Here is a 21,188-nt window from a genome sequence, read left to right on the forward strand (position 1 = left end):
TTCTCAGTCATCCAGGTCATAGTTCTCCAACGAAGGTTAAAATCAAGGGCAACTGGACTTGGTTGAAGATACTGGAAGACGTTTCGTCCCTCATCCAAAGGACTTCTTCAGTTCTGACTGACTGGCAGGGAAACTCAGCTATTTAACCTCAGTGGGGTCGTTATCCCGGGTCATCGATACCGCTGGTTCGTTAGTGTTCCTTGTTGTGAGAACGGTCACACTAGAGTCTACAGAGTTGCATAAACTCTGATCTGACTGTTCAGGCTGAGGTTGCATTTCAAAATATCTGACTCGTATCTGATTTGGCCAAAATCTGAACTGGAGAGATCAGATTCAACGTGACTTGGGCTGTTCACACTGTGATAAACAAATCTGATCTGAGTCACATGTGAGCAGAACAATGTGATCACTTTGGCCGGCAGCCAGAACACAGCCTGAACATGTGTTCTGTTATAATGAAACACTCTCACTAATGCGTTTTAGTGCTTACTTAATATAAAAGGTTAAACTGTGTTGGTGTAACTTCACAACAACAGAAAAGAATTTCATCTTTGACTCACAGCACATAACAGCAGAGACTTTGGAGAGCACGCTAACTGTGATCTAAACAGAACATTACTCTGATTTATTAGTGGTGATGAATGAGACAAACACAGAAGATCTTCAGCTCTGTTCAGACAACATGGGTCTTTATGAAGCTCAACATGGAGCCAACAGGTGTTGGTACTTTACCTGGTTCCCTCCTACTGCTTCAGGACGTCTTGGTTGAGTGGGATCAGTTCTTCTGCAACATCAAAACATTTCACCCACTGTTTACCGTGATACAACATATGATCTACTTTCACAGTTTGGGCTCTTCTTCTAAAATTGTAGGAAACTGTGCTGATGAAGACAATGATGGTCAGCTGAGCAGATATTATGGTGTATGGGGCGCCAAATGTAAAAAATCAGATACAACTATAAAGGTGATAATTTCCTAAATCTAAATGTTAAATCTAAATGCTTAATTTAAATGTTAAATCTAAATGCTTAATTTAAATGTTAAATCTAAATGATAAATCTAAATCTAAATATTAACTCTAAATGATAAATCTAAATCTAACTGCTTAATCTAAATGCTTAATTTAAATGTTAAATCTAAATGATAAATCTAAATCTAAATATTAATTCTAAATGTTAAATCTAAATGATAAATCTAAATCTAAATATTAATTCTAAATGTTAAATCTAAATGATAAATCTAAATCTAAATATTAAATCTAAATGATAAATCTAAATCTAACTGCTTAATCTACATGCTTAATTTAAATGTTAAATCTAAATGATAAATCTAAATGCTTAATCTAAATGTTAAATCTAAATGATAAATCTAAATCTAAATATTAATTATTAATGTTTAATCGAAATGCTAAATCTAAATATTATATCTAAATCTAAATGTTAAATCTGTATATAAAATTCTATCTGAATTTTTACATTTGGTGCCCCATATTAGTGAGCTAGCTGATTAGCTGAGTTGTTAGCTCAGAAACAGACCTGGGTTGCTGCTGTTGCTCCGACTGTTGTTCCGTCCGTTGTTGCTGTTGTTGCTCCTGAATTTAAATGACGTAAGATTAGCACATGTACAATTAATGCATTGCATCAGATGTGGGGAAAGCCCAGAGAGAGTCAGAGGATCACCAAAATAAAACTCACTTGGACTAAAGTGGACCAATAAAGACAAATAAAGCTCAACAGGTGCTGAATATTTACCTGGTTTTCTGCTGCTCTGAGTGTCGGCCGAGTGGAATCTTCTTTAATCAGATTTTTAGCAACATCAAAACAGCCTTCCCACTGTTCGCTTCGTATTTTGTTCTCGACTTTTTCAGTCAAAGCGTCTTTCGCTGCTTTTGTCAAAACCTCTTTCAGCACATTTTTCTCCTCGTCCAAAATCACTTTGAGATATAGATTTTTTCTGTTGCAGCACGCTGAATTCTTAAAACAATGCTTTCCAAACGATGACATTAAGGCAGCCGCACAAAGGGTACCAAAGAGAAGAGAGATACCAATAATCTGAAAAAGAGGCAATAAAAGTGGTTTTATTATCTCCACAGAAACTGAGAAACAGCATTTTACTCCAGTTACCAGATCATCAGTTTATTGTCTCAGGCTGGTGCACCTTTAGAAACTTCTGACGCAACAAATGTAAAATATGATAATGATTTTTCAGAAAGCCTCGTTCCGCAGCCTTGAACCCACTAACCACAACACTGCATCCTGTGCACGTGCAGCACAAGGCACATCTTGAATCAAACATTAGCTCTTGATAACAACACAATAAAATAAAAGAATAACACGAGCTGACTGGCATGATGCGTATAAAACAAGAGAAACTCACCCAGGACTCGTTCTTCAGTTCAGTGATGATTTGTTGTTCCTCAGCTGTGATTTCATTCTTGGCTTTGCAGGCTAAATATTTCTGTTTGTTAGACTGATCATTTTGACAGCAAACATACCAGTGCCCATCGATTAACACAGATACAACCCACAGCAGACCGATGAAAGCCGCCTTGATAATGTGATAAAATAAAACCCAGAAAAACTTGCACGTATACGTCCAGGTTCTCTGAAATGTCCTGTCCGTCCAGAGTTGTAAAACAAATACAATAAAAAACGGCATAGTCATGTAAAAATCGCAGTCACGAGTTGGTTTTTTGCACGAGCACTGCAAATCCTTGTCAAGCACATTATTGTGAATAAAAATCACAATGATCGCGACGTAGGTGCTGAGTTGTTTGAGAGGGAATTTTGACCAAATGTTCTTCATCTTTGGTGCAAAGTTCCGATCTGCTGAGAGCTGCTGCTTGTAACCTCTTAATATACTTACAGGAAACCACGTTTCCTGTTCATGGCAGGAAGAAAGCGGCAGCACGGTTCAGGACCTGCAAGTACTCACATGAGATTTCACTTGTTGAGTTTTCTGGTTTTCTGTAGTCTGTAGAACTGGAAACCTGCTTCTTCTGGTAGTTTTACCTTCTTCTTTTCTTTCATCTTACTAAACTCAGTGGTGTGTAGAGTACTGAAAATCTTTATTAAAGTGAAAGTAAAAGTTACCATTAGACAAATTTACTCAAGTAAATGTACATTAGAGATGCTCCAAGGCCAAGTCAACACTTTGAACTTGTTGTGTTCCTCAAACCACTCCTGAACTACTTTTGCTTTGTGGCAGGGAGCATTATTCTGCTGAAAGGGGCCACTGCCATCAGGGAATACCGTTTCCATGAAAGGTATCACTAAAAACAGTATTCCCAGCAGGATAATGCTCCCTGCCGTAAAGCAAAAGTGGTTCAAGAATGGTTTGTGGCCTCCAAATTCACCAGATCTCAATCCAGATCTAAATCTGTGGGATGTGTCGGACAAACAAGTCCGATCCATGGAAGCGTCTCCTCGTTATTTACAGGACTTAAAGGATCTGCTGCCAGATACCACAGCACACCTTCACAGGTCTAGTGGAGTCCATGTCTCGACAGGTCAGGGTTGTTCTGATCGGTGTATGTTGCTATGTATAGCATCATTTTATTATTATTGTTGTAAAAACTTTAAATTGTTTGCTCATTTTGAGTAAGTCCATGAAACGACTGTAGTAGTAGTAGTAGTAGTATACTTTATTGTCCTCGAAAGGAAATTTGTTTTGGACTGCATGGTTGCTGCATGTACATAGAAATATACAATATACAAGTATAAAAAGTATAAAAAGAGGAAAGACAATTAATTTAAAGATTTAAAATTAATAAGATAGACTGTTATTCAACATACGTGTAGACACAGGAACAAAAGAATTTTTATACCGGTTTAGTTTGCACAGTGGAACTGATACTGACATCCACTGTGTGATGGTTGGCCTAATGTCAGAGCTAATCACACAACCACCCAGACCCTCCACAAACACATCAACACACGCTTCCGATCTCTCACAAACACACAGAGCGAGGGCCCGAGCCTCGGGGGGCCGGGGCACCAACGAGAAGGGAGAACCCCATTGTATACCAGGGTTGTGCCCGGCAGTCATTTTATTCTTGTTCAGGGCAGATTTGGGGACTGGGGGAAGGATCGTCCACCTCTCAGCTCCCAATCTGGGTGTTTGGAATACTGTTTTTAGTGATACCTTTCATGGAAACGGTATTCCCTGATGGCAGTGGCCCCTTGCAGCAGGATAATGCTCCCTGCCACAAAGCAAAAGTTGTTCAGGAGTGGTCTGAGGAACACAACAAGTTCAAAGTGTTGACTTGGCCTTGGAGCATCTCTGGGATGTGCTGGAAGAAGTCCGATACATGGAGGCCCCACCTCACAACTTACAGGACTTAAAGGATCTGCGGCTGACACTTCAGAGGTCTGGCGGAGTCCATGCCTCGACGGGTCAGGACTGTCTTGGGCACGGGCGTCAGTTTATGTTGAAAAGTGGTGGGGACAAAAGATCAGATGAAAAAAAATGACAGCAGGACGGGAAAAATATTGATTAACGGCGCATCAAAAATGGGCATAGCGTAGGCCAGTCGACAACACGACAAAACTCAGCATAAAACACTCAACAATGTCGACTGCATTATGTAACAGTCCATCACATCCACCCCTGCAACACCAGCTCAACCGAACAGTGCCAAAGCACCATACTGTAGAAAACAGCTACGCGTTAAGTCAACCCAGTGATTACAATGAAATCCATTACATATGTAAGGAAAACACACCATAAACATACAACGCAACATATCTGCATCAAATAACACCAGATAGAACAGGCTATTGATTTGCAACCCACAGAGAATGCAGTGCAGTCAGTCAACCAAATCCACAAAATGTGAACTCCTCCTCTGTCATCGCAGCGTAACCACCATAAAGTGCCGTGAAATAAATACTTTCATTATTTATGCCACAAAAAAAAAAACACACCAAAATCCAAACTATTTCAGCTACAGGATGCAGGCCCTCTCTCTCACGCACACACACACAAAGCCAATTCTTTTTTATTGATCTGTAAATTACTTAATCGGCTACAATTAACTAAATCTATCACAGTGCAAATATGCTATATAAAAATTCCCCTACCTGTACCATTGATCAACATCTATGGAAGGGGATTAGGGCCACATGTGAATTTTTTTGTGAAAAATGTGAGTTCTGAGAAAAAATGTGACTTTCACATGGGACCCTTACAGATACCCATGCTTCTGACTTTGTTCTCAGAATTCTGACTTTTTTAATGTAGAGTTCAGTATTACATTACATTTATTCAATTAGCTGACGCTTTTACCCAAAGCAACTTACAATTGCTATACATGTCAGAGGTCGCACTAGGGGTTAAGTGTCTTGCTCAGGGACACAATGGTGGATGTCTCACAGGGGGAATTGAACCCAGGTCTCCCACACCAAATGCATCTTATCTATGCGCCACCACCCCTTATATATGACTGACATTGGTCAGTAGCCAATCACGTCAGGGTAAGTATGTAGGTTCCTCCTCATTCCTTACGATGATCGAATACAACTCATGTCAATCAAATATTTGAGGGAGTACACAGCAAAGTTTATAAAAAAATATTATTTGTGTTTTTAATCATAAAATGAGAGTTAGTTAGTTGATGTGATATGAACTATGAGCTCTTACTAGTATTTATTGCTGCTCTTACTAGTATGTACTGTCAGTTGTAGATCTGTAGTTGATGCTCTTTTGAACAGAAATCCTGGTCATCGGGTCCCAGCAGATGGCAAATCAAATACTGCCATCTGCTGGTTCCCTAGTAAATCACATTAAGCCTGTTGCAAAGAACCTTGGTGTTTGGTTTGATAGTAATTTAAATTTCGAGCAGCACACCACAAAGCTTGTTCAATCATGTTTTTATCAACTTAGAAATATAGCAAAAATTCGATCTATGTTAACTTTTAAGGACACCGAGACCATTTTACACGCCTTCATCTCATCACGCCTGGATTATTGCAACAGCCTTTTCACCCGTTTAACCCAAAAATCTATTGATCGACTCCAGACTGTCCAGAACTCAGCTGCCAGGCTTTTAACCAGAACAAAGAAATATGACCACATTACTCCTATTTTAGCTTCATTACACTGGCTCCCAGTATGTTTTAGAATTGACTTTAAAATTCTATTGATCACTTTTAAAGCTCTTCATGGCCTCTCGCCTTGTTATATTTCTGACCTTTTAGTCCCATACACACCAGCACGTACCTTGAGATCCTCGGGCAGAGGTCTGTTGTCTGTTCCAGAGTCTCGACTGAAAACTAAAGGGGACAGAGCGTTTGCTGTCAGGGCCCCGAGGCTCTGGAACAGCCTGCCCGAGGAAATCAGGTCGGCTGAGTCAGTGAACTCTTTTAAGTCCCTTCTTAAAACATACTTTTATAGGAGAGCTTTTCCCGATCTTATTTGACTTTATTTTATCCCTTTTATTTTATTCTATTTTACTAATTTTATATTAATTTTTCATGCTCTTATCTTGTTTTTTTTTGTATTATTCTTTACACTTGTTAAAGCACTTTGTAACTTGTTTTTGAAAAGTGCTCTACAAATAAGGATTATTATTATTATTATTATTGATGCTTGTATGTTGTTCCTCAAATGTAAGTCGCTTTGGATAAAAGCTTCTGCCAAATGAGTAAATGTAAATGTAAGTTTTACAATATTTTCAATCCAAATCCTGCCAAATGTTGACAAAAGCAGCCCACATTATATCTACCAGCCCAATGTAATAAAAAGTAGTCCAATATGGCAACACTGCACAGGATAACCAATTGTAGAAAAATACAGTTGCTAAACATTTAACCTGCAGTAACCTAATTTACAGCTACACAAACTGCACAATGTCCAAGAGGAAGAAGGGAGAAGACATTAGAAACTACCTAGAAGGCCTACTGTAAAATCCAGCAATAAGAGGCACTTAATATGTTTGCAAAACTAGCTATTCTAGCTAACTAGCTAATCAGTCCATCTAATCAACGTTACATTATGATTTAACAGTACGCCTGCCGATTACCTCTATTATCTAATGAACAAGAACAGTTTTGTTGCTTAGCCGTAGTTGAGTGTAATCTGTAAAGTCCTGGGTTAACATTTTTTCACAATTTTGCATTAGAATCAGCAGCAGCAAGTTTCAACTCCAGGAGAGGATGGAGAGCAGGAGAAAAAGCTGAGACATTTATAAGCCAAAATCAATAAATGTCCAACTATCCAGTGTTTTGGCAAGGGCACAACAGGAGGTCAGGTCAAGGTTACTAAAAATATAAAGCTCTGTTGAGTACTTGGCCCAACAAGGCCTAGCTTTAAGAGGGCATGGAAATGAAGAGGGGAGCTTCCACTACCTTCTCCTTCTTAAGGCAGAGGGTGATCCTGCACTTGGACACTGGTTGAAACGGAACCACAGCTACACCAGCCCTGTCCTTCAAAAAGAAATGCTAAGTTTAATGAGCATCAAATTCACAACATTGCAGAGGAAATCCTGGCTTTACAGTGGTCCAATATTAATGGAACACAGGACGATAGTGGCACAGAGCAGGAGTCCCTCTGTCTCCGCTAAGTTGATTCCGACTTGGAACCACGAAAGGAATTCATTGTCATCTACGAAACTTCTTCCACCACCAAGATTGTCTCTGACGTGCTACCCCGCCTGAACCCACCCCTTTCAGGACTGCGTGACCAGACCTATGCTGGAGCAGCCAATATGCGAGGACATCTGTCAGGAGTACAGGCTCACATCAGAAAAGAACAGCCACTTGCTGTTTATGTTCACTGTGGGCCTCACTGCGTCAACCTGGTCACGCAAGCAGCCTGCTCAACCGCACCGATTGTGAGGGATGCATTGCAGTGGACACATGAGTTGGGGTGTTTGTTTGGACAATCGGGCAAATTTAAGACCATTTTCAAGTCTGTTGCAAAGTCCACAAGTATTTCCTACATCACACTCAAACCTTTGTGCCCAACACGATGGACAGTGCGCAGCCCAGCCATTGACGCTATCCTTGGTCAATACGAGGCAGTCTTGGCTGCACTGGAAGAGATGGCTTCATCCAGCACATCCGACACAGCTTCTAGAGCTAATGGGCTTCATGAGCGGTTCCAAAAGGGCACCACAGTCCTTGGCCTATTTCTGTCAAAAGAGGTGATGATGGGGTTAGAGGGCCTGAACACTTTACTGCAGGGGAGAGGGAAAACAGTTGGAGGCATGTGAAGTGTAGTTGACTGTGTGAAAAAACGCTTTTTTGAGCCAACGAACAGAAGAAGCATTCATCACAATCTACACCAGTGCAAGTGATTTGGTTACGTCTTTGGACATTGAACCAATAAAGATGCCACACTTACGAAAGCCGAAGAGGAGACATGCTGGCGCAGCTGAGCCCTACGTTCCATCCAAAGATCGGGAGTACTGCCGTGTACAGTTCTTCCGAGTCCTTCACATTGTCATTGTAACAACACAGCTGACAAAGCCGAACAGGAAGGGCTACAGCACCTGGTCAAGCTGGAGAAAGTCCTACTCTCTGGTTAAGTTGATGACATGGTTGACCTGTATCCAGAGCTGCAGTTCCAATCCCTAAAGGTGCAGCTGGCCGTGATCACTGCCAATTACACCTACAAAACCTGCTCAGAAGTGTCCGAAATCATGAGGAACATGGTTCCCGAGGTCCGTGGTCTTCAGTCAAGTTGAGGCACTTCTGCGTTTGTTGCTTGTGGTTCCTGCCTCATCTGCTGAAGCTTCAGTGCCTTGAGACGCCTGAAGACCTGGCTGCACTCTTCAACATCACAAACCCGACTCAACAGTGTGGCTGTTTGTCATATTCACAGAGAAAGAATGGATAACTAGGACAAGAAGAAACTGTGTCAAGAATTTGTTCAAGTTACTGATCGGCACATGCATGTTTTTGTGTAATTTTAGGATCAATAATAGTTTTTTTTGTTTAAGTTACTTTTTTTGGACAATGCACATTGTGTCTTTCTGTATCTAAACTGCATTGCATGTTCTCTTTAGTCCAAATAAACCGTTAAAGTTTCTTGGTTCGCTTGGTTTTTCAGAACATTATAACCAAATGCTTTAGAAAAGTGGTGGGGACATGTCCCCAGTGTAAATGACACCTTTGGTTTTGGGTTTTATTTCCCTCCCCCCATGAGTGACATGCGTTGGCCCGTGCCTTGCCTTTGACTCTCCGTCTCAAAACCATGTAATCATTGGACAGCAGGGGAGAGTCAACATTAATCCCCCTAACCCTAGGCGCCTTAACATAACTTTTGTGTGGATTTTGCATTGGACTGCTAACATCCAACTTAGTCCAAGTTCCCGCTTCCCCAACTACCAGCATGACCCCAGAGTCCAATGGAGCTACTCCAATTGTCTTACAACCTTCCTATATGGAGTCAATGGAAAAAAACAACTTCACTTTTGAACCCCAACAATAGCATATTAGATGGATTGGCTCTCCTGATTCCAATGGTTCAACTACTATTGTTCTAGGACCTTCCTATCAAAAATTTACATTGTCGGTACCTCTACCGATGGTTATTTATCCCTTAAACCCTAACCCCATCAAACTATAATGAATGAATTATAATGTATTGTGTGTGTATGAAGGGTGTGTGTCAATGGGAATCCCAACATTTCCTTTGAAAATGGCAATTTAAGCTAGCTTTACTCTAATATTGTGACACAGTATTGGATGTAGTCAGAGTCAAACATTAGGAGCAAAGTCAAGGGCAACTGGACTTGGTTGAAGATACTGGAAGACATTTCGTCCTTCATCCAAAGGACTACAAGCGCCCAAGCCAGAGAGAAGGAACAGAACCACCTGAAGGGGGCACTTACAGCCTGTGGAGACCCTAAATGGACCTTTGTGAAAACAGCCACAAGATTCAAGAAGAACAAAACTACAGGGGAGGAAAAGAAGGTCAAACGCAACAACATTGTGATTCCATACGTGTCTGGAGTATCAGAGAAACTCAGGAGGATTTTCAACAAACACAACATCCCTGTGTTTTTTAAACCCAAGAACACACTAAGACAGATGCTGGTCCACCCCAAAGACCGCACACCCAAACACAAGAAAAGCAATCATCGTCATTGAACAGGGGAGGGGGTCTACGCCACCACTTATCCCCCACTTACAATGCTGTCCTTTCATCACTTCCCAGGAAACTCAACAAACGTAACCTATTGGCCTCAGGTGAAGATACCAACGATGGTCGTTCAGCCACAGGTTGTCTTAACGACTGTAACGACTGTCGTCACAGCAACAAGGAACACTAACGAACCAGCGGTATCGATGACCCGGGATAACGACCCCACTGAGGTTAAATAGCTGAGCTTCCCTGCCAGTCAGTCAGAACTGAAGAAGTCCTTTGGATGAGGGACGAAACGTCTTCCAGTATCTTCAACCAAGTCCAGTTGCCCTTCATTTTAATCTTCGTTGGAGAATTATGACCTGGATGACTGAGAATCTTCATAGACATTAGGAGCAAAGGTGTGAGCAACTTCTACAGCTTTGAAGAGGATCCCTCGCCTCATCATGACAAAGATCCTTTTTTATTATGGATTATGGTCTGATGTCGGTCCTGAGACAAAAATAATTTCATAACAGTTGTTTACTGCTGTGAAATTTGATTAACCAGACTAAACTGTAAAAACTACTTCATGTGATCCGTCTGAGATAAACACAAACAACCAACGCAGACAATAAATAAAGAATTTTAATGTATATTTATATACTGTAAATATATCCAGAATACTTATTAATCACATTTGTACACAATAACATGATATACTTTATTTTCCATACTCTGACTGGTATTTCAAGTATGCAGATCAGTTATAGCATCGGATACGTCGCAGTACTTTCTTGGCAGATGGAAGAATATTCAAAGAATAAACAGCATAGAAGTTATCTGGAAGAATCCCATCATGCAGTGCAGTATATTGCAGATAACTTTGGTATGGTGTCGACCAAAACAAAGCGTGTTAATTCATTTATAAAAGCAGAGAAAACAGCATTTAAATCCACGTGGACCAAAAGCTCGTTCCCCCGCAGCTCATTAAAGTTTGACAGAGTGAACGAAGAAGAGATTAATAAACTCCTAAATAATTACTGCTTCTTTTTCACATCTACACGTTGTCATGATTCAGTCTGGGAGATTTTGTTTCTAACTTCAGTCACTGTGGAGGTTCGCTCCTTTATCTCTGGTCAGATATTGAATGATTTTGAGATTAAATCTTTCCTTTTAGGATAATAATATTATTAACGATAGGTACAGTAGATCTCTACATTATGTCTTTCTAATTTCGTTTGTTTTACATTTTTGAACTCATTGCATTTTTGTCTATGGAAATATCTTGTAAACTTTGTGTAAATTTGTATCTTTTCCTGTTTAAATAAAGGTTTATATATAGATATAGATATAGTCTGATAATTTGATTCTGTGATGCACTTTGACTTTAAACTTTCTTTTCATGGACAATAAAGTCAATATAACAAATGAAAAAGTTATTTCTGTTGCAGCTGCCTGTATGAACTCATTTGTTTTCATCACATTATCTGCTGGTTTGAACTATTTAGTGTTTCTGTACAGTTTAACTGTTGATCTGAAACCAGCTGTCACACCTGTTGATCTGTGGGGTGTTTACATGTTTAGAATCCTTCAGATCTCAGCGACCTGCTCCTGAACCAGGTTTACTGAGTGATCTGGATCACTGGAGTAAAACTATTTTACATCAGTTCACGTTCTTGAAAACAATAAATCCAGGTGAATCAGTGACCTCTGAAAAGACGACCGAGCTTCAGTTTCAGATCTAAATGCTGTTTTCGGTGCAGTTGAACAGCAGCGGAGGAACAACACGACACTGCAGGTTAAAAATGATCCGTAATATTCAATAACTCTGTACATATTGTTACTGTAAACTACCGACTACATCAACAGTTTGTAGTTACATTCAACAGTCATTCATCATCTCAGCATTAACTTGGCTAACTCACGTTTCTCGTTACATCACTTCCCTTCAACACATTTCATTCACAGAAACACAGAAAGACACTGTGCAGCCAGAAACTCCCGTTCATCTATGACCTGCTGCCTTTAAAGAGAATTCACCTCCTCGCTCTTTACCGTTTTATCACTTTTATCTCAGTGGATGAAATTATGTTTTCACGCTGAGCAACAGAAAAAAAACCTTCTCTACACATCAACCCAAATCATTCAAAAACTGACATTTTCTTGTTTCTGCACTCTGATATTTAACACTGAAAATGTTCCTGTATTGTCTCTCTGACAATCTAAACTTGGCTGAACACTGGAATAATTTATTTTGTATTTTAGATTTGTAGAGATTAGTTTTTTTCACTTTGATGTTAAATAGTTCTGCTGATCAGCAAAATATTTATCAGTAAAACAGGAAGGAGGGGCATTCTTTTTATGGGCGCTGTATATGTCTAACCTTTCTCATGCAAACATGTACTTGTGACATTTTTACAGCAGATTAAAGACTCAGATTCCTCCGAGTCAAACACATCGTTATTAACACTGATCAATCATTTATGTCTTATGATCAATATTTCTCTATTGCTAATATTTCTTCACAGCGAAAAAATTAAAATTCACAACAACAACAAGATCAATTTGTTTAAAAAATATTAAAACCAAGGTGAAGCTGCGCCCCTGACAAGCCCGCTTTCTGACCCAATCACAAGACGTGACGGCTGATAGTCGTCTGACAGTCGGCAGAGTGACGTCTGACAGTCGGCAGAGTGACGTCTGACAGTCGGCAGAGTGACGTCTGACAGTCGGCAGAGTGACGGCTGACAGTCGGCAGAGTGACGGCTGACAGTCGTCTGACAGTCGGCAGAGTGACGGCTGACAGTCGTCTGACAGTCGGCAGAGTGACGGCTGACAGTCGGCAGAGTGACGTCTGACAGTCGGCAGAGTGACGGCTGACAGTCGTCTGACAGTCGGCAGAGTGACGGCTGACAGTCGTCTGACAGTCGGCAGAGTGACGTCTGACAGTCGGCAGAGTGACGGCTGACAGTCGTCTGACAGTCGGCAGAGTGACGTCTGACAGTCGGCAGAGTGACGTCTGACAGTCGGCAGAGTGACGGCTGACAGTCGGCAGAGTGACGGCTGACAGTCGTCTGACAGTCGGCAGAGTGACGGCTGACATACGGCTGACAGTCGGCAGAGTGACGGCTGACAGTCGTCTGACAGTCGGCAGAGTGACGTCTGACAGTCGGCAGAGTGACGGCTGACAGTCGTCTGACAGTCGGCAGAGTGACGGCTGACAGTCATCTGACAGTCGGCAGAGTGACGTCTGACAGTCGGCAGAGTGACGGCTGACATACGGCTGACAGTCGGCAGAGTGACGGCTGACAGTCGTCTGACAGTCGGCAGAGTGACAGTCATCTGACAGTCGGCAGAGTGACGTCTGACAGTCGGCAGAGTGACGGCTGACAGTCGTCTGACAGTCGGCAGAGTGACGGCTGACAGTCGTCTGACAGTCGGCAGAGTGACGGCTGACAGTCGTCTGACAGTCGGCAGAGTGACGGCTGACATACGGCTGACAGTCGTCTGACAGTCGGCAGAGTGACGGCTGACAGTCGTCTGAGTGACGGCAGAGTGACGTCTGACAGTCGGCAGAGTGACGGCTGACAGTCGTCTGACAGTCGGCAGAGTGACGTCTGACAGTCGGCAGAGTGACGGCTGACAGTCGTCTGACAGTCGGCAGAGTGACGTCTGACAGTCGGCAGAGTGACGGCTGACAGTCGGCAGAGTGACGGCTGACAGTCGGCAGAGTGACGGCTGACAGTCGTCTGAGTGACGGCAGAGTGACGTCTGACAGTCGGCAGAGTGACGGCTGACAGTCGTCTGACAGTCGGCAGAGTGACGTCTGACAGTCGGCAGAGTGACGGCTGACAGTCGTCTGACAGTCGGCAGAGTGACGGCTGACAGTCGGCAGAGTGACGGCTGACAGTCGTCTGACAGTCGGCAGAGTGACGGCTGACAGTCGTCTGACAGTCGGCAGAGTGACGGCTGACATACGGCTGACAGTCGGCAGAGTGACGGCTGACAGTCGTCTGAGTGACGGCAGAGTGACGTCTGACAGTCGGCAGAGTGACGGCTGACAGTCATCTGACAGTCGGCAGAGTGACGTCTGACAGTCGGCAGAGTGACGTCTGACAGTCGGCAGAGTGACGGCTGACAGTCGTCTGACAGTCGGCAGAGTGACGGCTGACAGTCGTCTGACAGTCGGCAGAGTGACGGCTGACAGTCGGCAGCGTGACGTCTGACAGTCGGCAGAGTGACGTCTGACAGTCATCTGACAGTCGGCAGAGTGACGTCTGACAGTCATCTGACAGTCGGCAGAGTGACGGCTGACAGTCGGCAGAGTGACGGCTGACAGTCGTCTGACAGTCGGCAGAGTGACGGCTGACAGTCGGCTGACAGTCGGCAGAGTGACGTCTGACAGTCGGCTGACAGTCGTCTGACAGTCGGCAGAGTGACGTCTGACAGTCGGCAGAGTGACGTCTGACAGTCGGCAGAGTGACGTCTGACAGTCGGCAGAGTGACGGCTGACAGTCGTCTGACAGTCGGCAGAGTGACGGCTGACAGTCGGCAGAGTGACGGCTGACAGTCGTCTGACAGTCGGCAGAGTGACGGCTGACAGTCGGCAGAGTGACGTCTGACAGTCATCTGACAGTCGGCAGAGTGACGTCTGACAGTCGGCTGACAGTCGGCAGAGTGACGTCTGACAGTCGGCTGACAGTCGTCTGACAGTCGGCAGAGTGACGTCTGACAGTCGGCTGACAGTCGTCTGACAGTCGGCAGAGTGACGTCTGACAGTCGGCTGACAGTCGTCTGACAGTCGGCAGAGTGACGTCTGACAGTCGGCTGACAGTCGGCAGAGTGACGTCTGACAGTCGGCTGACAGTCGGCAGAGTGACGGCTGACAGTCGGCTGACAGTCGGCAGAGTGACGTCTGACAGTCATCTGACAGTCGGCAGAGTGACGTCTGACAGTCGGCTGACAGTCGGCAGAGTGACGTCTGACAGTCATCTGACAGTCGGCAGAGTGACGTCTGACAGTCGGCTGACAGTCGGCTGACAGTCGGCAGAGTGACGTCTGACAGTCATCTGACAGTCGGCAGAGTGACGGCTGACAGTCGGCTGACAGTCGGCAGAGTGACGGTGACGACTGGCAGCCGTCACTCTGACAGTCGTCTGACAGTCGTCAGCTTACTTAGAGTGCAGCTTACACGCCATATGGTTCAGGGAGGATGGGGCGTTAATGTCAGATCGTCTTGGTTCCCAAAACAACTTATTGACCTCCAAAGAAAATTAAAAGAAAAATAAATCGATTGATAAGTTAAAAAACAGCTCCTATACAGTATTACTGTTTATAAATATATTAACAGTATTACTGTATACAATCTGAGTGCACAACACACACACACACACACACACACACACACACACACACACACACACACACACATGCAGTACAGCAGAAACCTGATTCACACTTTCAGAATAAAACAGTCGGAGTTTCTTTCTGCAGATTTCTGAACAAACATGGCTTCTCCTGCAGGCTGTTAACGAGTTTCAGTCTGTTTTATAATAAAGAACACGAAGTGTAAATGTAATACGAAACACAAACAGATTATAAAGACCTTTAAACTCTGCAGTTTAAAAAATACTACATTTTTCATCCTCTACTGTTACTTCAGTCACGTAGTTTCTATTCAACTCCGAGTATAAAACAGGTGAAAATCTGTCTGCAGCACTTCCTGTCTGAAATGACGACGACGTCTTTCAGCCGTTTGATTTCCTGCTTTTAAAGTGAAATAAATAAAGTTAAATGTTTGCGGTTCAAATTAACAACGAGATATTTATCTTTCTTATTTTATATATTTAGAAATGACAATATTTACACCGATGCTTCTGTTTCGTGAGGTGTTTCTCTGTAAACAAGGTGGAAAGAATATAAAAAAAAAAAAGATGTTTCAGTTTAGTCCAGAACAACAACAACGACCCAAACACCTGCAGCCTCAAACAGGAGGTCGCCCGTCAGCCTGCGACATCATCAGTCTGTATCTGTGATGTCATTCAACAGGGTGAGGACCAACAGGTGTCACCTGACTGTGTGTCCCGGTGCTTCCAACAGAATTCCAGGTTTTCCAGGATCCTGTTAAGTCTTTTAAAAACACGATGTGTTCGATCTGTGCAGTGAAAATGGAAGACAAGCTTTAAGTCGTTCATCTGTTCTGAGCTCTGTTGGTAACAACATGCTGTTCTCTGATTGGTCAGATGGGTGCTGTGATTCATTATTGCGTCTGTCTGTGTAAACAGCAGGCTGCCTTCTTCTTATCTCGATAAATAATATTTCCAGACATCAGTTTGTTTTCTTCTTCTTTAGTTTCACTTCCTCAGCAGCAATTTCTCCCCCACAAAAAAAAAAAAATCATCATCGCTTCCTTTCCTTTCGGTTTCCCTTTGTTTTGTCCTGCAGCAGACTCCGCCTCCCTGATGGTGTCAGAAGAGCAGACTCCGCCTCCTGGCTGGACTGTTCGCTGGATAGAAAAAAAATAAAATCATATATAATCATATCACATGAACTTCCTCCACAGATGGAGTTGTCCAGCTGTGCGATGCTACTAAATGAACCTTGTAGTGAGATTGTTTTATCAGCTTCTACAGCTTTTACGGTTAAAATCGACTGACTCCGGTGACGCCGCGTTACAGCTGCGACAAACTAGGCCTCATGTTGGCCCACATCTTTACAGAGACCCCATTAACATCTGGGATCAAGAAGTTGGCGGAAAGTAATATATATATACAGTGGGGAGAACAAGTATTTGATACACTGCTGATTTTGCAGGTTTTCCTACTTACAGAGCATGTAGAGGTCTGTAATTTTTATCATAGGTTCACTTCAACTGTGAGAGACGGAATCTAAAACAAAAATCCAGAAAAATCACATTGTATGATTTTTAATTAATTTGCATTTTATTGTATAACATAAGTACTTGATACATCAGAATAGCAGAACTTAATATTTGGTACAGAAACCTTTGTTTGCAGTTACAGAGATCATATGTATCCTGTAGTTCTTGACCAGGTTTGCACACACTGCAGCAGGGATTTCGGCCCACTTCTCCGTACAGACCTTCTCCAGATCCTTCAGGTTTCGGGGGTGTCGCTGGGCAATACGGACTTTCAGCTCCCTCCAAAGATCTTCTATCGGGTTCAGGTCTGGAGACTGGCTAGGCCACTCCAGGACCTTGAGATGCTTCTTACGGAGCCACTCCTTAGTTGCCCTGGCTGTGTGTTTCGGGTCGTTGTCATGCTGGAAGACCCAGCCACGACCCATCTTCAGTGCTCTTACTTCTTAATTGCGCCAACAGTTGTTGCCTTCTCACCAAGCTGCTTGCCTGTTGTCCTGTAGGCCATCCCAGCCTTGTGCAGGTCTACAGTTTTATCCCTGATGTGCTTACACAGCTCTCTGGTCTTGGCCATTGTGGAGAGGGTGGAGTCTGTTTGACTGAGTGTGTGGACAGATGTCTTTTATACAGGTAACGAGTTCAAACAGGTGCAGTTAATACAGGTAATGAGTGGAGAACAGGAGGGCTTCTTAAAGAAGAACTAACAGGTCTTACAGGTTGGTAGGTGATCAAATACTTATGTCATGCAATAAAATGCTAATTAATTATTTAAAAATCATACAATGTGATTTTCTGGATTTTTGTTTTAGATTCTGTCTCTCACAGTTGAAGTGAACCTATGATAAAAATTAAAAAAGTAGGAAAACCTGCAAAATCAGCAGTGTATCAAATACTTGTTCTCCCCACTGTATGTATGTATGTATTTGCATATATATATATATATGCAAATATGCAATTTCACATCATTTTGGGCCTTATTTTTTACCATATCTGTGAACAAATATTTGGAAAAGCTGGAGCAGTAAATAGACAAAACTTACACAACGCTTAAGGGTGTAACTTATGAAAGAAGTGTACTCGGGAGGAATTACAGCTTAGGGAAAATCATTCAGACTTTGGATAACTATGACCTGGATGACTGAGAATCTTCAGACATTCAGTCAGTCAGTTTTGATTCTCTCCACAATAATTCTACCTTCATGGCACAGCAGCACTCAAACCATTTTGGGCATCACCACCTTATAACTGCAGGAAAACCTCGTTAAAATGAGCTCAGAGTCATTACAGATACGACTGTTTCTTAATTTACAGCTTCTGACACGTATCTGTAGACGTGTAATTTAACTAGCAGCATGTGCACAGGACAAATCTGTGGGTTACACCAGTTTAGTCTCAGCTTGTGCCCGATGTTCTCAACACTAATTACGAGGCAGCCACAAAAACTCACTGTCACGGACGATCAAACACTCGCTACGCAGCTCCCGATTCCCAAAAGGAGTTACGCTGCTCTGATAACGTAGGTGTCCGTGTGTGCGTTACCTGGGTCAGGAGTGACTGTCGGTCTGATTGCTTCTTTTTCCAGTTGAACTTCCGCCACACTGAAGATGGACGTCGCTGAAACAACAATCGGAGAGACTCTGTGACATCATAGTTCACGGTGACATCACAGGGGTCAAAGGTCGTGTTTAAACTTACTGTCAGGAAGCGTCATCACTCTGTTTCCGAGGTTACTGAAGTAACGATGGCGCATCGCCTCGTCTGCCGAGATCCTCTTCTTCCCCTCAAACTAAAGTTCAGATTAAAACTTTACCAGCAAAGTTTGATATCTAATTTATCGACACAATCATCATCTTTGGTTAATGATCTTAAAATTTAAACAGTGTGTAAATGAGATTTTAAAAAGTCAGGAGGGTTCCCGATGCTGTCTCTCACCTCTGTAAAGTTTATTTATTAGTAATATAAACAGTAGTTTTAAGAGTTGCAGCAGTCTGCTTCACTTTCTCAACTGGGGAGAAAACACAAAAGCACAGCGAGACGTTTACTGACCTGCAGGAACTTTGACAACAGCTCCACTCCTTCACTGCTGAGCCTGAACACACAGACACACAGTTACATTACATTTATTCATTTAGCTTTTATCCAAAGCAACTTACAATTGCTGTACATGTCAGAGGTCACACGCCTCTGGAGCAACGAGGGGTTAAGTGTCTGGCTGAGGGACACGTTGGTGTCTCACAGTGGATTCGAGAATAAATCGTCCTTCTCCTTTCAGCCTCTCTGGGTAGCTGCTGTAACTATTACAAGAGACCCAGGAACAGCGTTTGACCAGATCTTTGAAAAATACAGCAAAAAAGGCAAGAAAACGACTCTTTCTGCATCAGAGTCAACGGAGCGCAGCCATGAAAGTGTCGGACCTCAGTTAGAGCGAGGCCTATACTGCCCTGTGATTGGCCAGCTGTGTATTCGGGGCGTGGCTTAGCGAAGGGTCAATTACAAAATAAAAACTATAAAATTGCAGCAGAACTCAAAAGCTTCTGTCTTCCTTGTCACCACGTTATACACATTACAACACAATAAGCAAAAATACCACTGTAGGCACTGACGGAGCATTTCTTTTAAGTGGGACGTGGACTCTTACTCTCCTATATTGAATAAGTAAGATCATTCCCCATAAAGTAATAGTAATATAGCCTAGATATTAAATATTAACCCAGGGAATCAATGCATTAACCAGAAAACTGCATAAAACGGTCTGTTTCCAGATGCCATGACAGAGGCTTTCCACAGATAAACCATGGGACAAAGTGAAACCCACATTATAAAGCAAATTCTTTTCATTTTAGATTTGAAACTCAGGCTCCAGCAGATAGACGCCACAGACTGGGGGACAGGACAAGGGTCAGACCGTTTTTTAGAGCTAATGAGGAGAAAGGTCACCGAAAAAAATACCCGCAGTTAGTTGGAACCGATCTGACGACCTTCCAAACGGGAGTCCCGCACAGGACCGACTGAGCTAAATTTTCACACAAGCATCTAAAGATTTGAAATAATTTGACTTTGTTCTGGCCCGCCACGTAACGGCTTGAAAAAATGTGGCCCGCTGCCAGACTTGTCTGTATATCTTAACTCCGCTGTACATGTTGTAAGATAAAGTATGACTGCACTTCATTATATTAGCTCTGTACCTGTTCTCTGCATAATGACAGGAAGGATGACGCTAATCTAATCTGGAAGATCCTAAAGCCCACGCTCATCTCACTTCCTTTAGCTCTGCTTTTAACACCATGCGCCCCCACATGATGCGTTTCAACTCCTTTATTATTAGCTCGTTTAGTTCCTTTTTAACCAATCACACACACACACACAGCAGGTCAAAGTCAACAGTGTGCGGTGTGGTTGTGTACCTGGGCGTGTGGTTACTGAGTCTCTCTGCTCGGTACTGAGGATAGTTGTACGTCACAAAATCGTCATTTGAACTGATCCCAGGCCAGCTCCGCTCTGTGGGAGTACCTGCACACAAAACACACAAAATACACATCAAATACACACAAAGTACATCAGCTGGATTAAGTAATCTGTAGGCTTGTTCCGATTGGCGATTGGCATTTGAAGGGATGATCAGCGATTGGATTTTCATGCGCCGATATTGACGTAATTTTAATTCTAATTAAATTAATTATATTATTAATTTAATTAATTATCTGCACCACACTGCAGGGTTTCACATTCATTGATTTGAAAGCCCTTTTGTTCCATGCTGGCATTTCACTGGCATGCTGTAACGTAACCCCGCCCCCTGGAGATCAGATCGCCAATGATCAGACGATATGAAAATAGAGAAGATCGCCCAACCCAGCTTTTCTGAAAACAAAAGAGCTGATTGGTTCTCAGTGATGACAAAGAAGCTGATTGGTTCTCACCCAAGAGTTTGAAGATGAAGTGAAGCTCCTCCTCCACGGTGGAACCAGGAAACAGAGGTCGACCCGTCACCATCTCATAGAAGATACAACCAACCCCCCTGCAGGTGGAGAGACAGACAGGTGGAGACAGGTGGAGAGACAGGTAGGGAGAGACAGACAGGTGGAGAGACAGGTGGAGAGACAGATAGGTAGAGAGAGAGACAGACAGGTGAAGAGAGAGACAGACAGGTGAAGAGAGAGACAGACAGGTGAAGAGAGAGACAGACAGGTGAAGAGAGACAGGTTGAGAGAAACAGGTAGGGAGAGAGAGAGACAGGTG

General features: G+C 42.9%; 2 protein-coding genes across 7 annotated transcripts in view; both read right to left on the reverse strand.

Moving 5' to 3' along the window:
• Positions 1 to 85: 85 nt before the first annotated feature.
• LOC119905551 lies at positions 86 to 2,844 on the reverse strand. Its single transcript, XM_038722702.1, has 4 exons — positions 2,378 to 2,844; positions 1,753 to 2,052; positions 1,537 to 1,592; positions 86 to 784 (listed from the first exon to the last, which is right to left on the reverse strand). Exons 1-4 carry the CDS (start codon positions 2,804 to 2,806, stop codon positions 700 to 702), a joined length of 870 nt encoding a protein of 289 aa, XP_038578630.1. The 5' UTR covers positions 2,807 to 2,844; the 3' UTR covers positions 86 to 699.
• Positions 2,845 to 10,699: 7,855 nt separating this feature from the next.
• Positions 10,700 to 21,188, reverse strand: part of cdk16 (cyclin-dependent kinase 16) — a 32,571-nt gene continuing 22,082 nt past the window's right edge. For 4 of the 6 annotated variants that reach the window (XM_038722664.1, XM_038722665.1, XM_038722666.1 and 1 more), the window contains exons 12-17: positions 20,870 to 20,967; positions 20,354 to 20,459; positions 18,996 to 19,038; positions 18,645 to 18,735; positions 18,489 to 18,563; positions 17,289 to 17,548 (exon numbers count right to left, since the gene is read on the reverse strand). In XM_038722664.1, the coding sequence (XP_038578592.1) occupies positions 17,475 to 17,548; positions 18,489 to 18,563; positions 18,645 to 18,735; positions 18,996 to 19,038; positions 20,354 to 20,459; positions 20,870 to 20,967 (487 nt within the window). In that variant the 3' untranslated portion in view covers positions 17,289 to 17,474. Of the gene's footprint in view, positions 16,578 to 16,899; positions 16,960 to 17,076; positions 17,224 to 17,288; positions 17,549 to 18,488; positions 18,564 to 18,644; positions 18,736 to 18,995; positions 19,039 to 20,353; positions 20,460 to 20,869; positions 20,968 to 21,188 lie in introns of those variants that run through there. The other 2 variants (XM_038722662.1, XM_038722663.1) reach the window with 2 other exon arrangements.

The sequence above is a fragment of the Micropterus salmoides genome, unplaced genomic scaffold, assembly GCF_014851395.1.
Source record: "Micropterus salmoides isolate LMB-PRFRI ecotype aquatic unplaced genomic scaffold, ASM1485139v1 Ms_hic_scaffold_16, whole genome shotgun sequence".
NCBI lineage: Eukaryota > Metazoa > Chordata > Actinopteri > Centrarchiformes > Centrarchidae > Micropterus > Micropterus salmoides.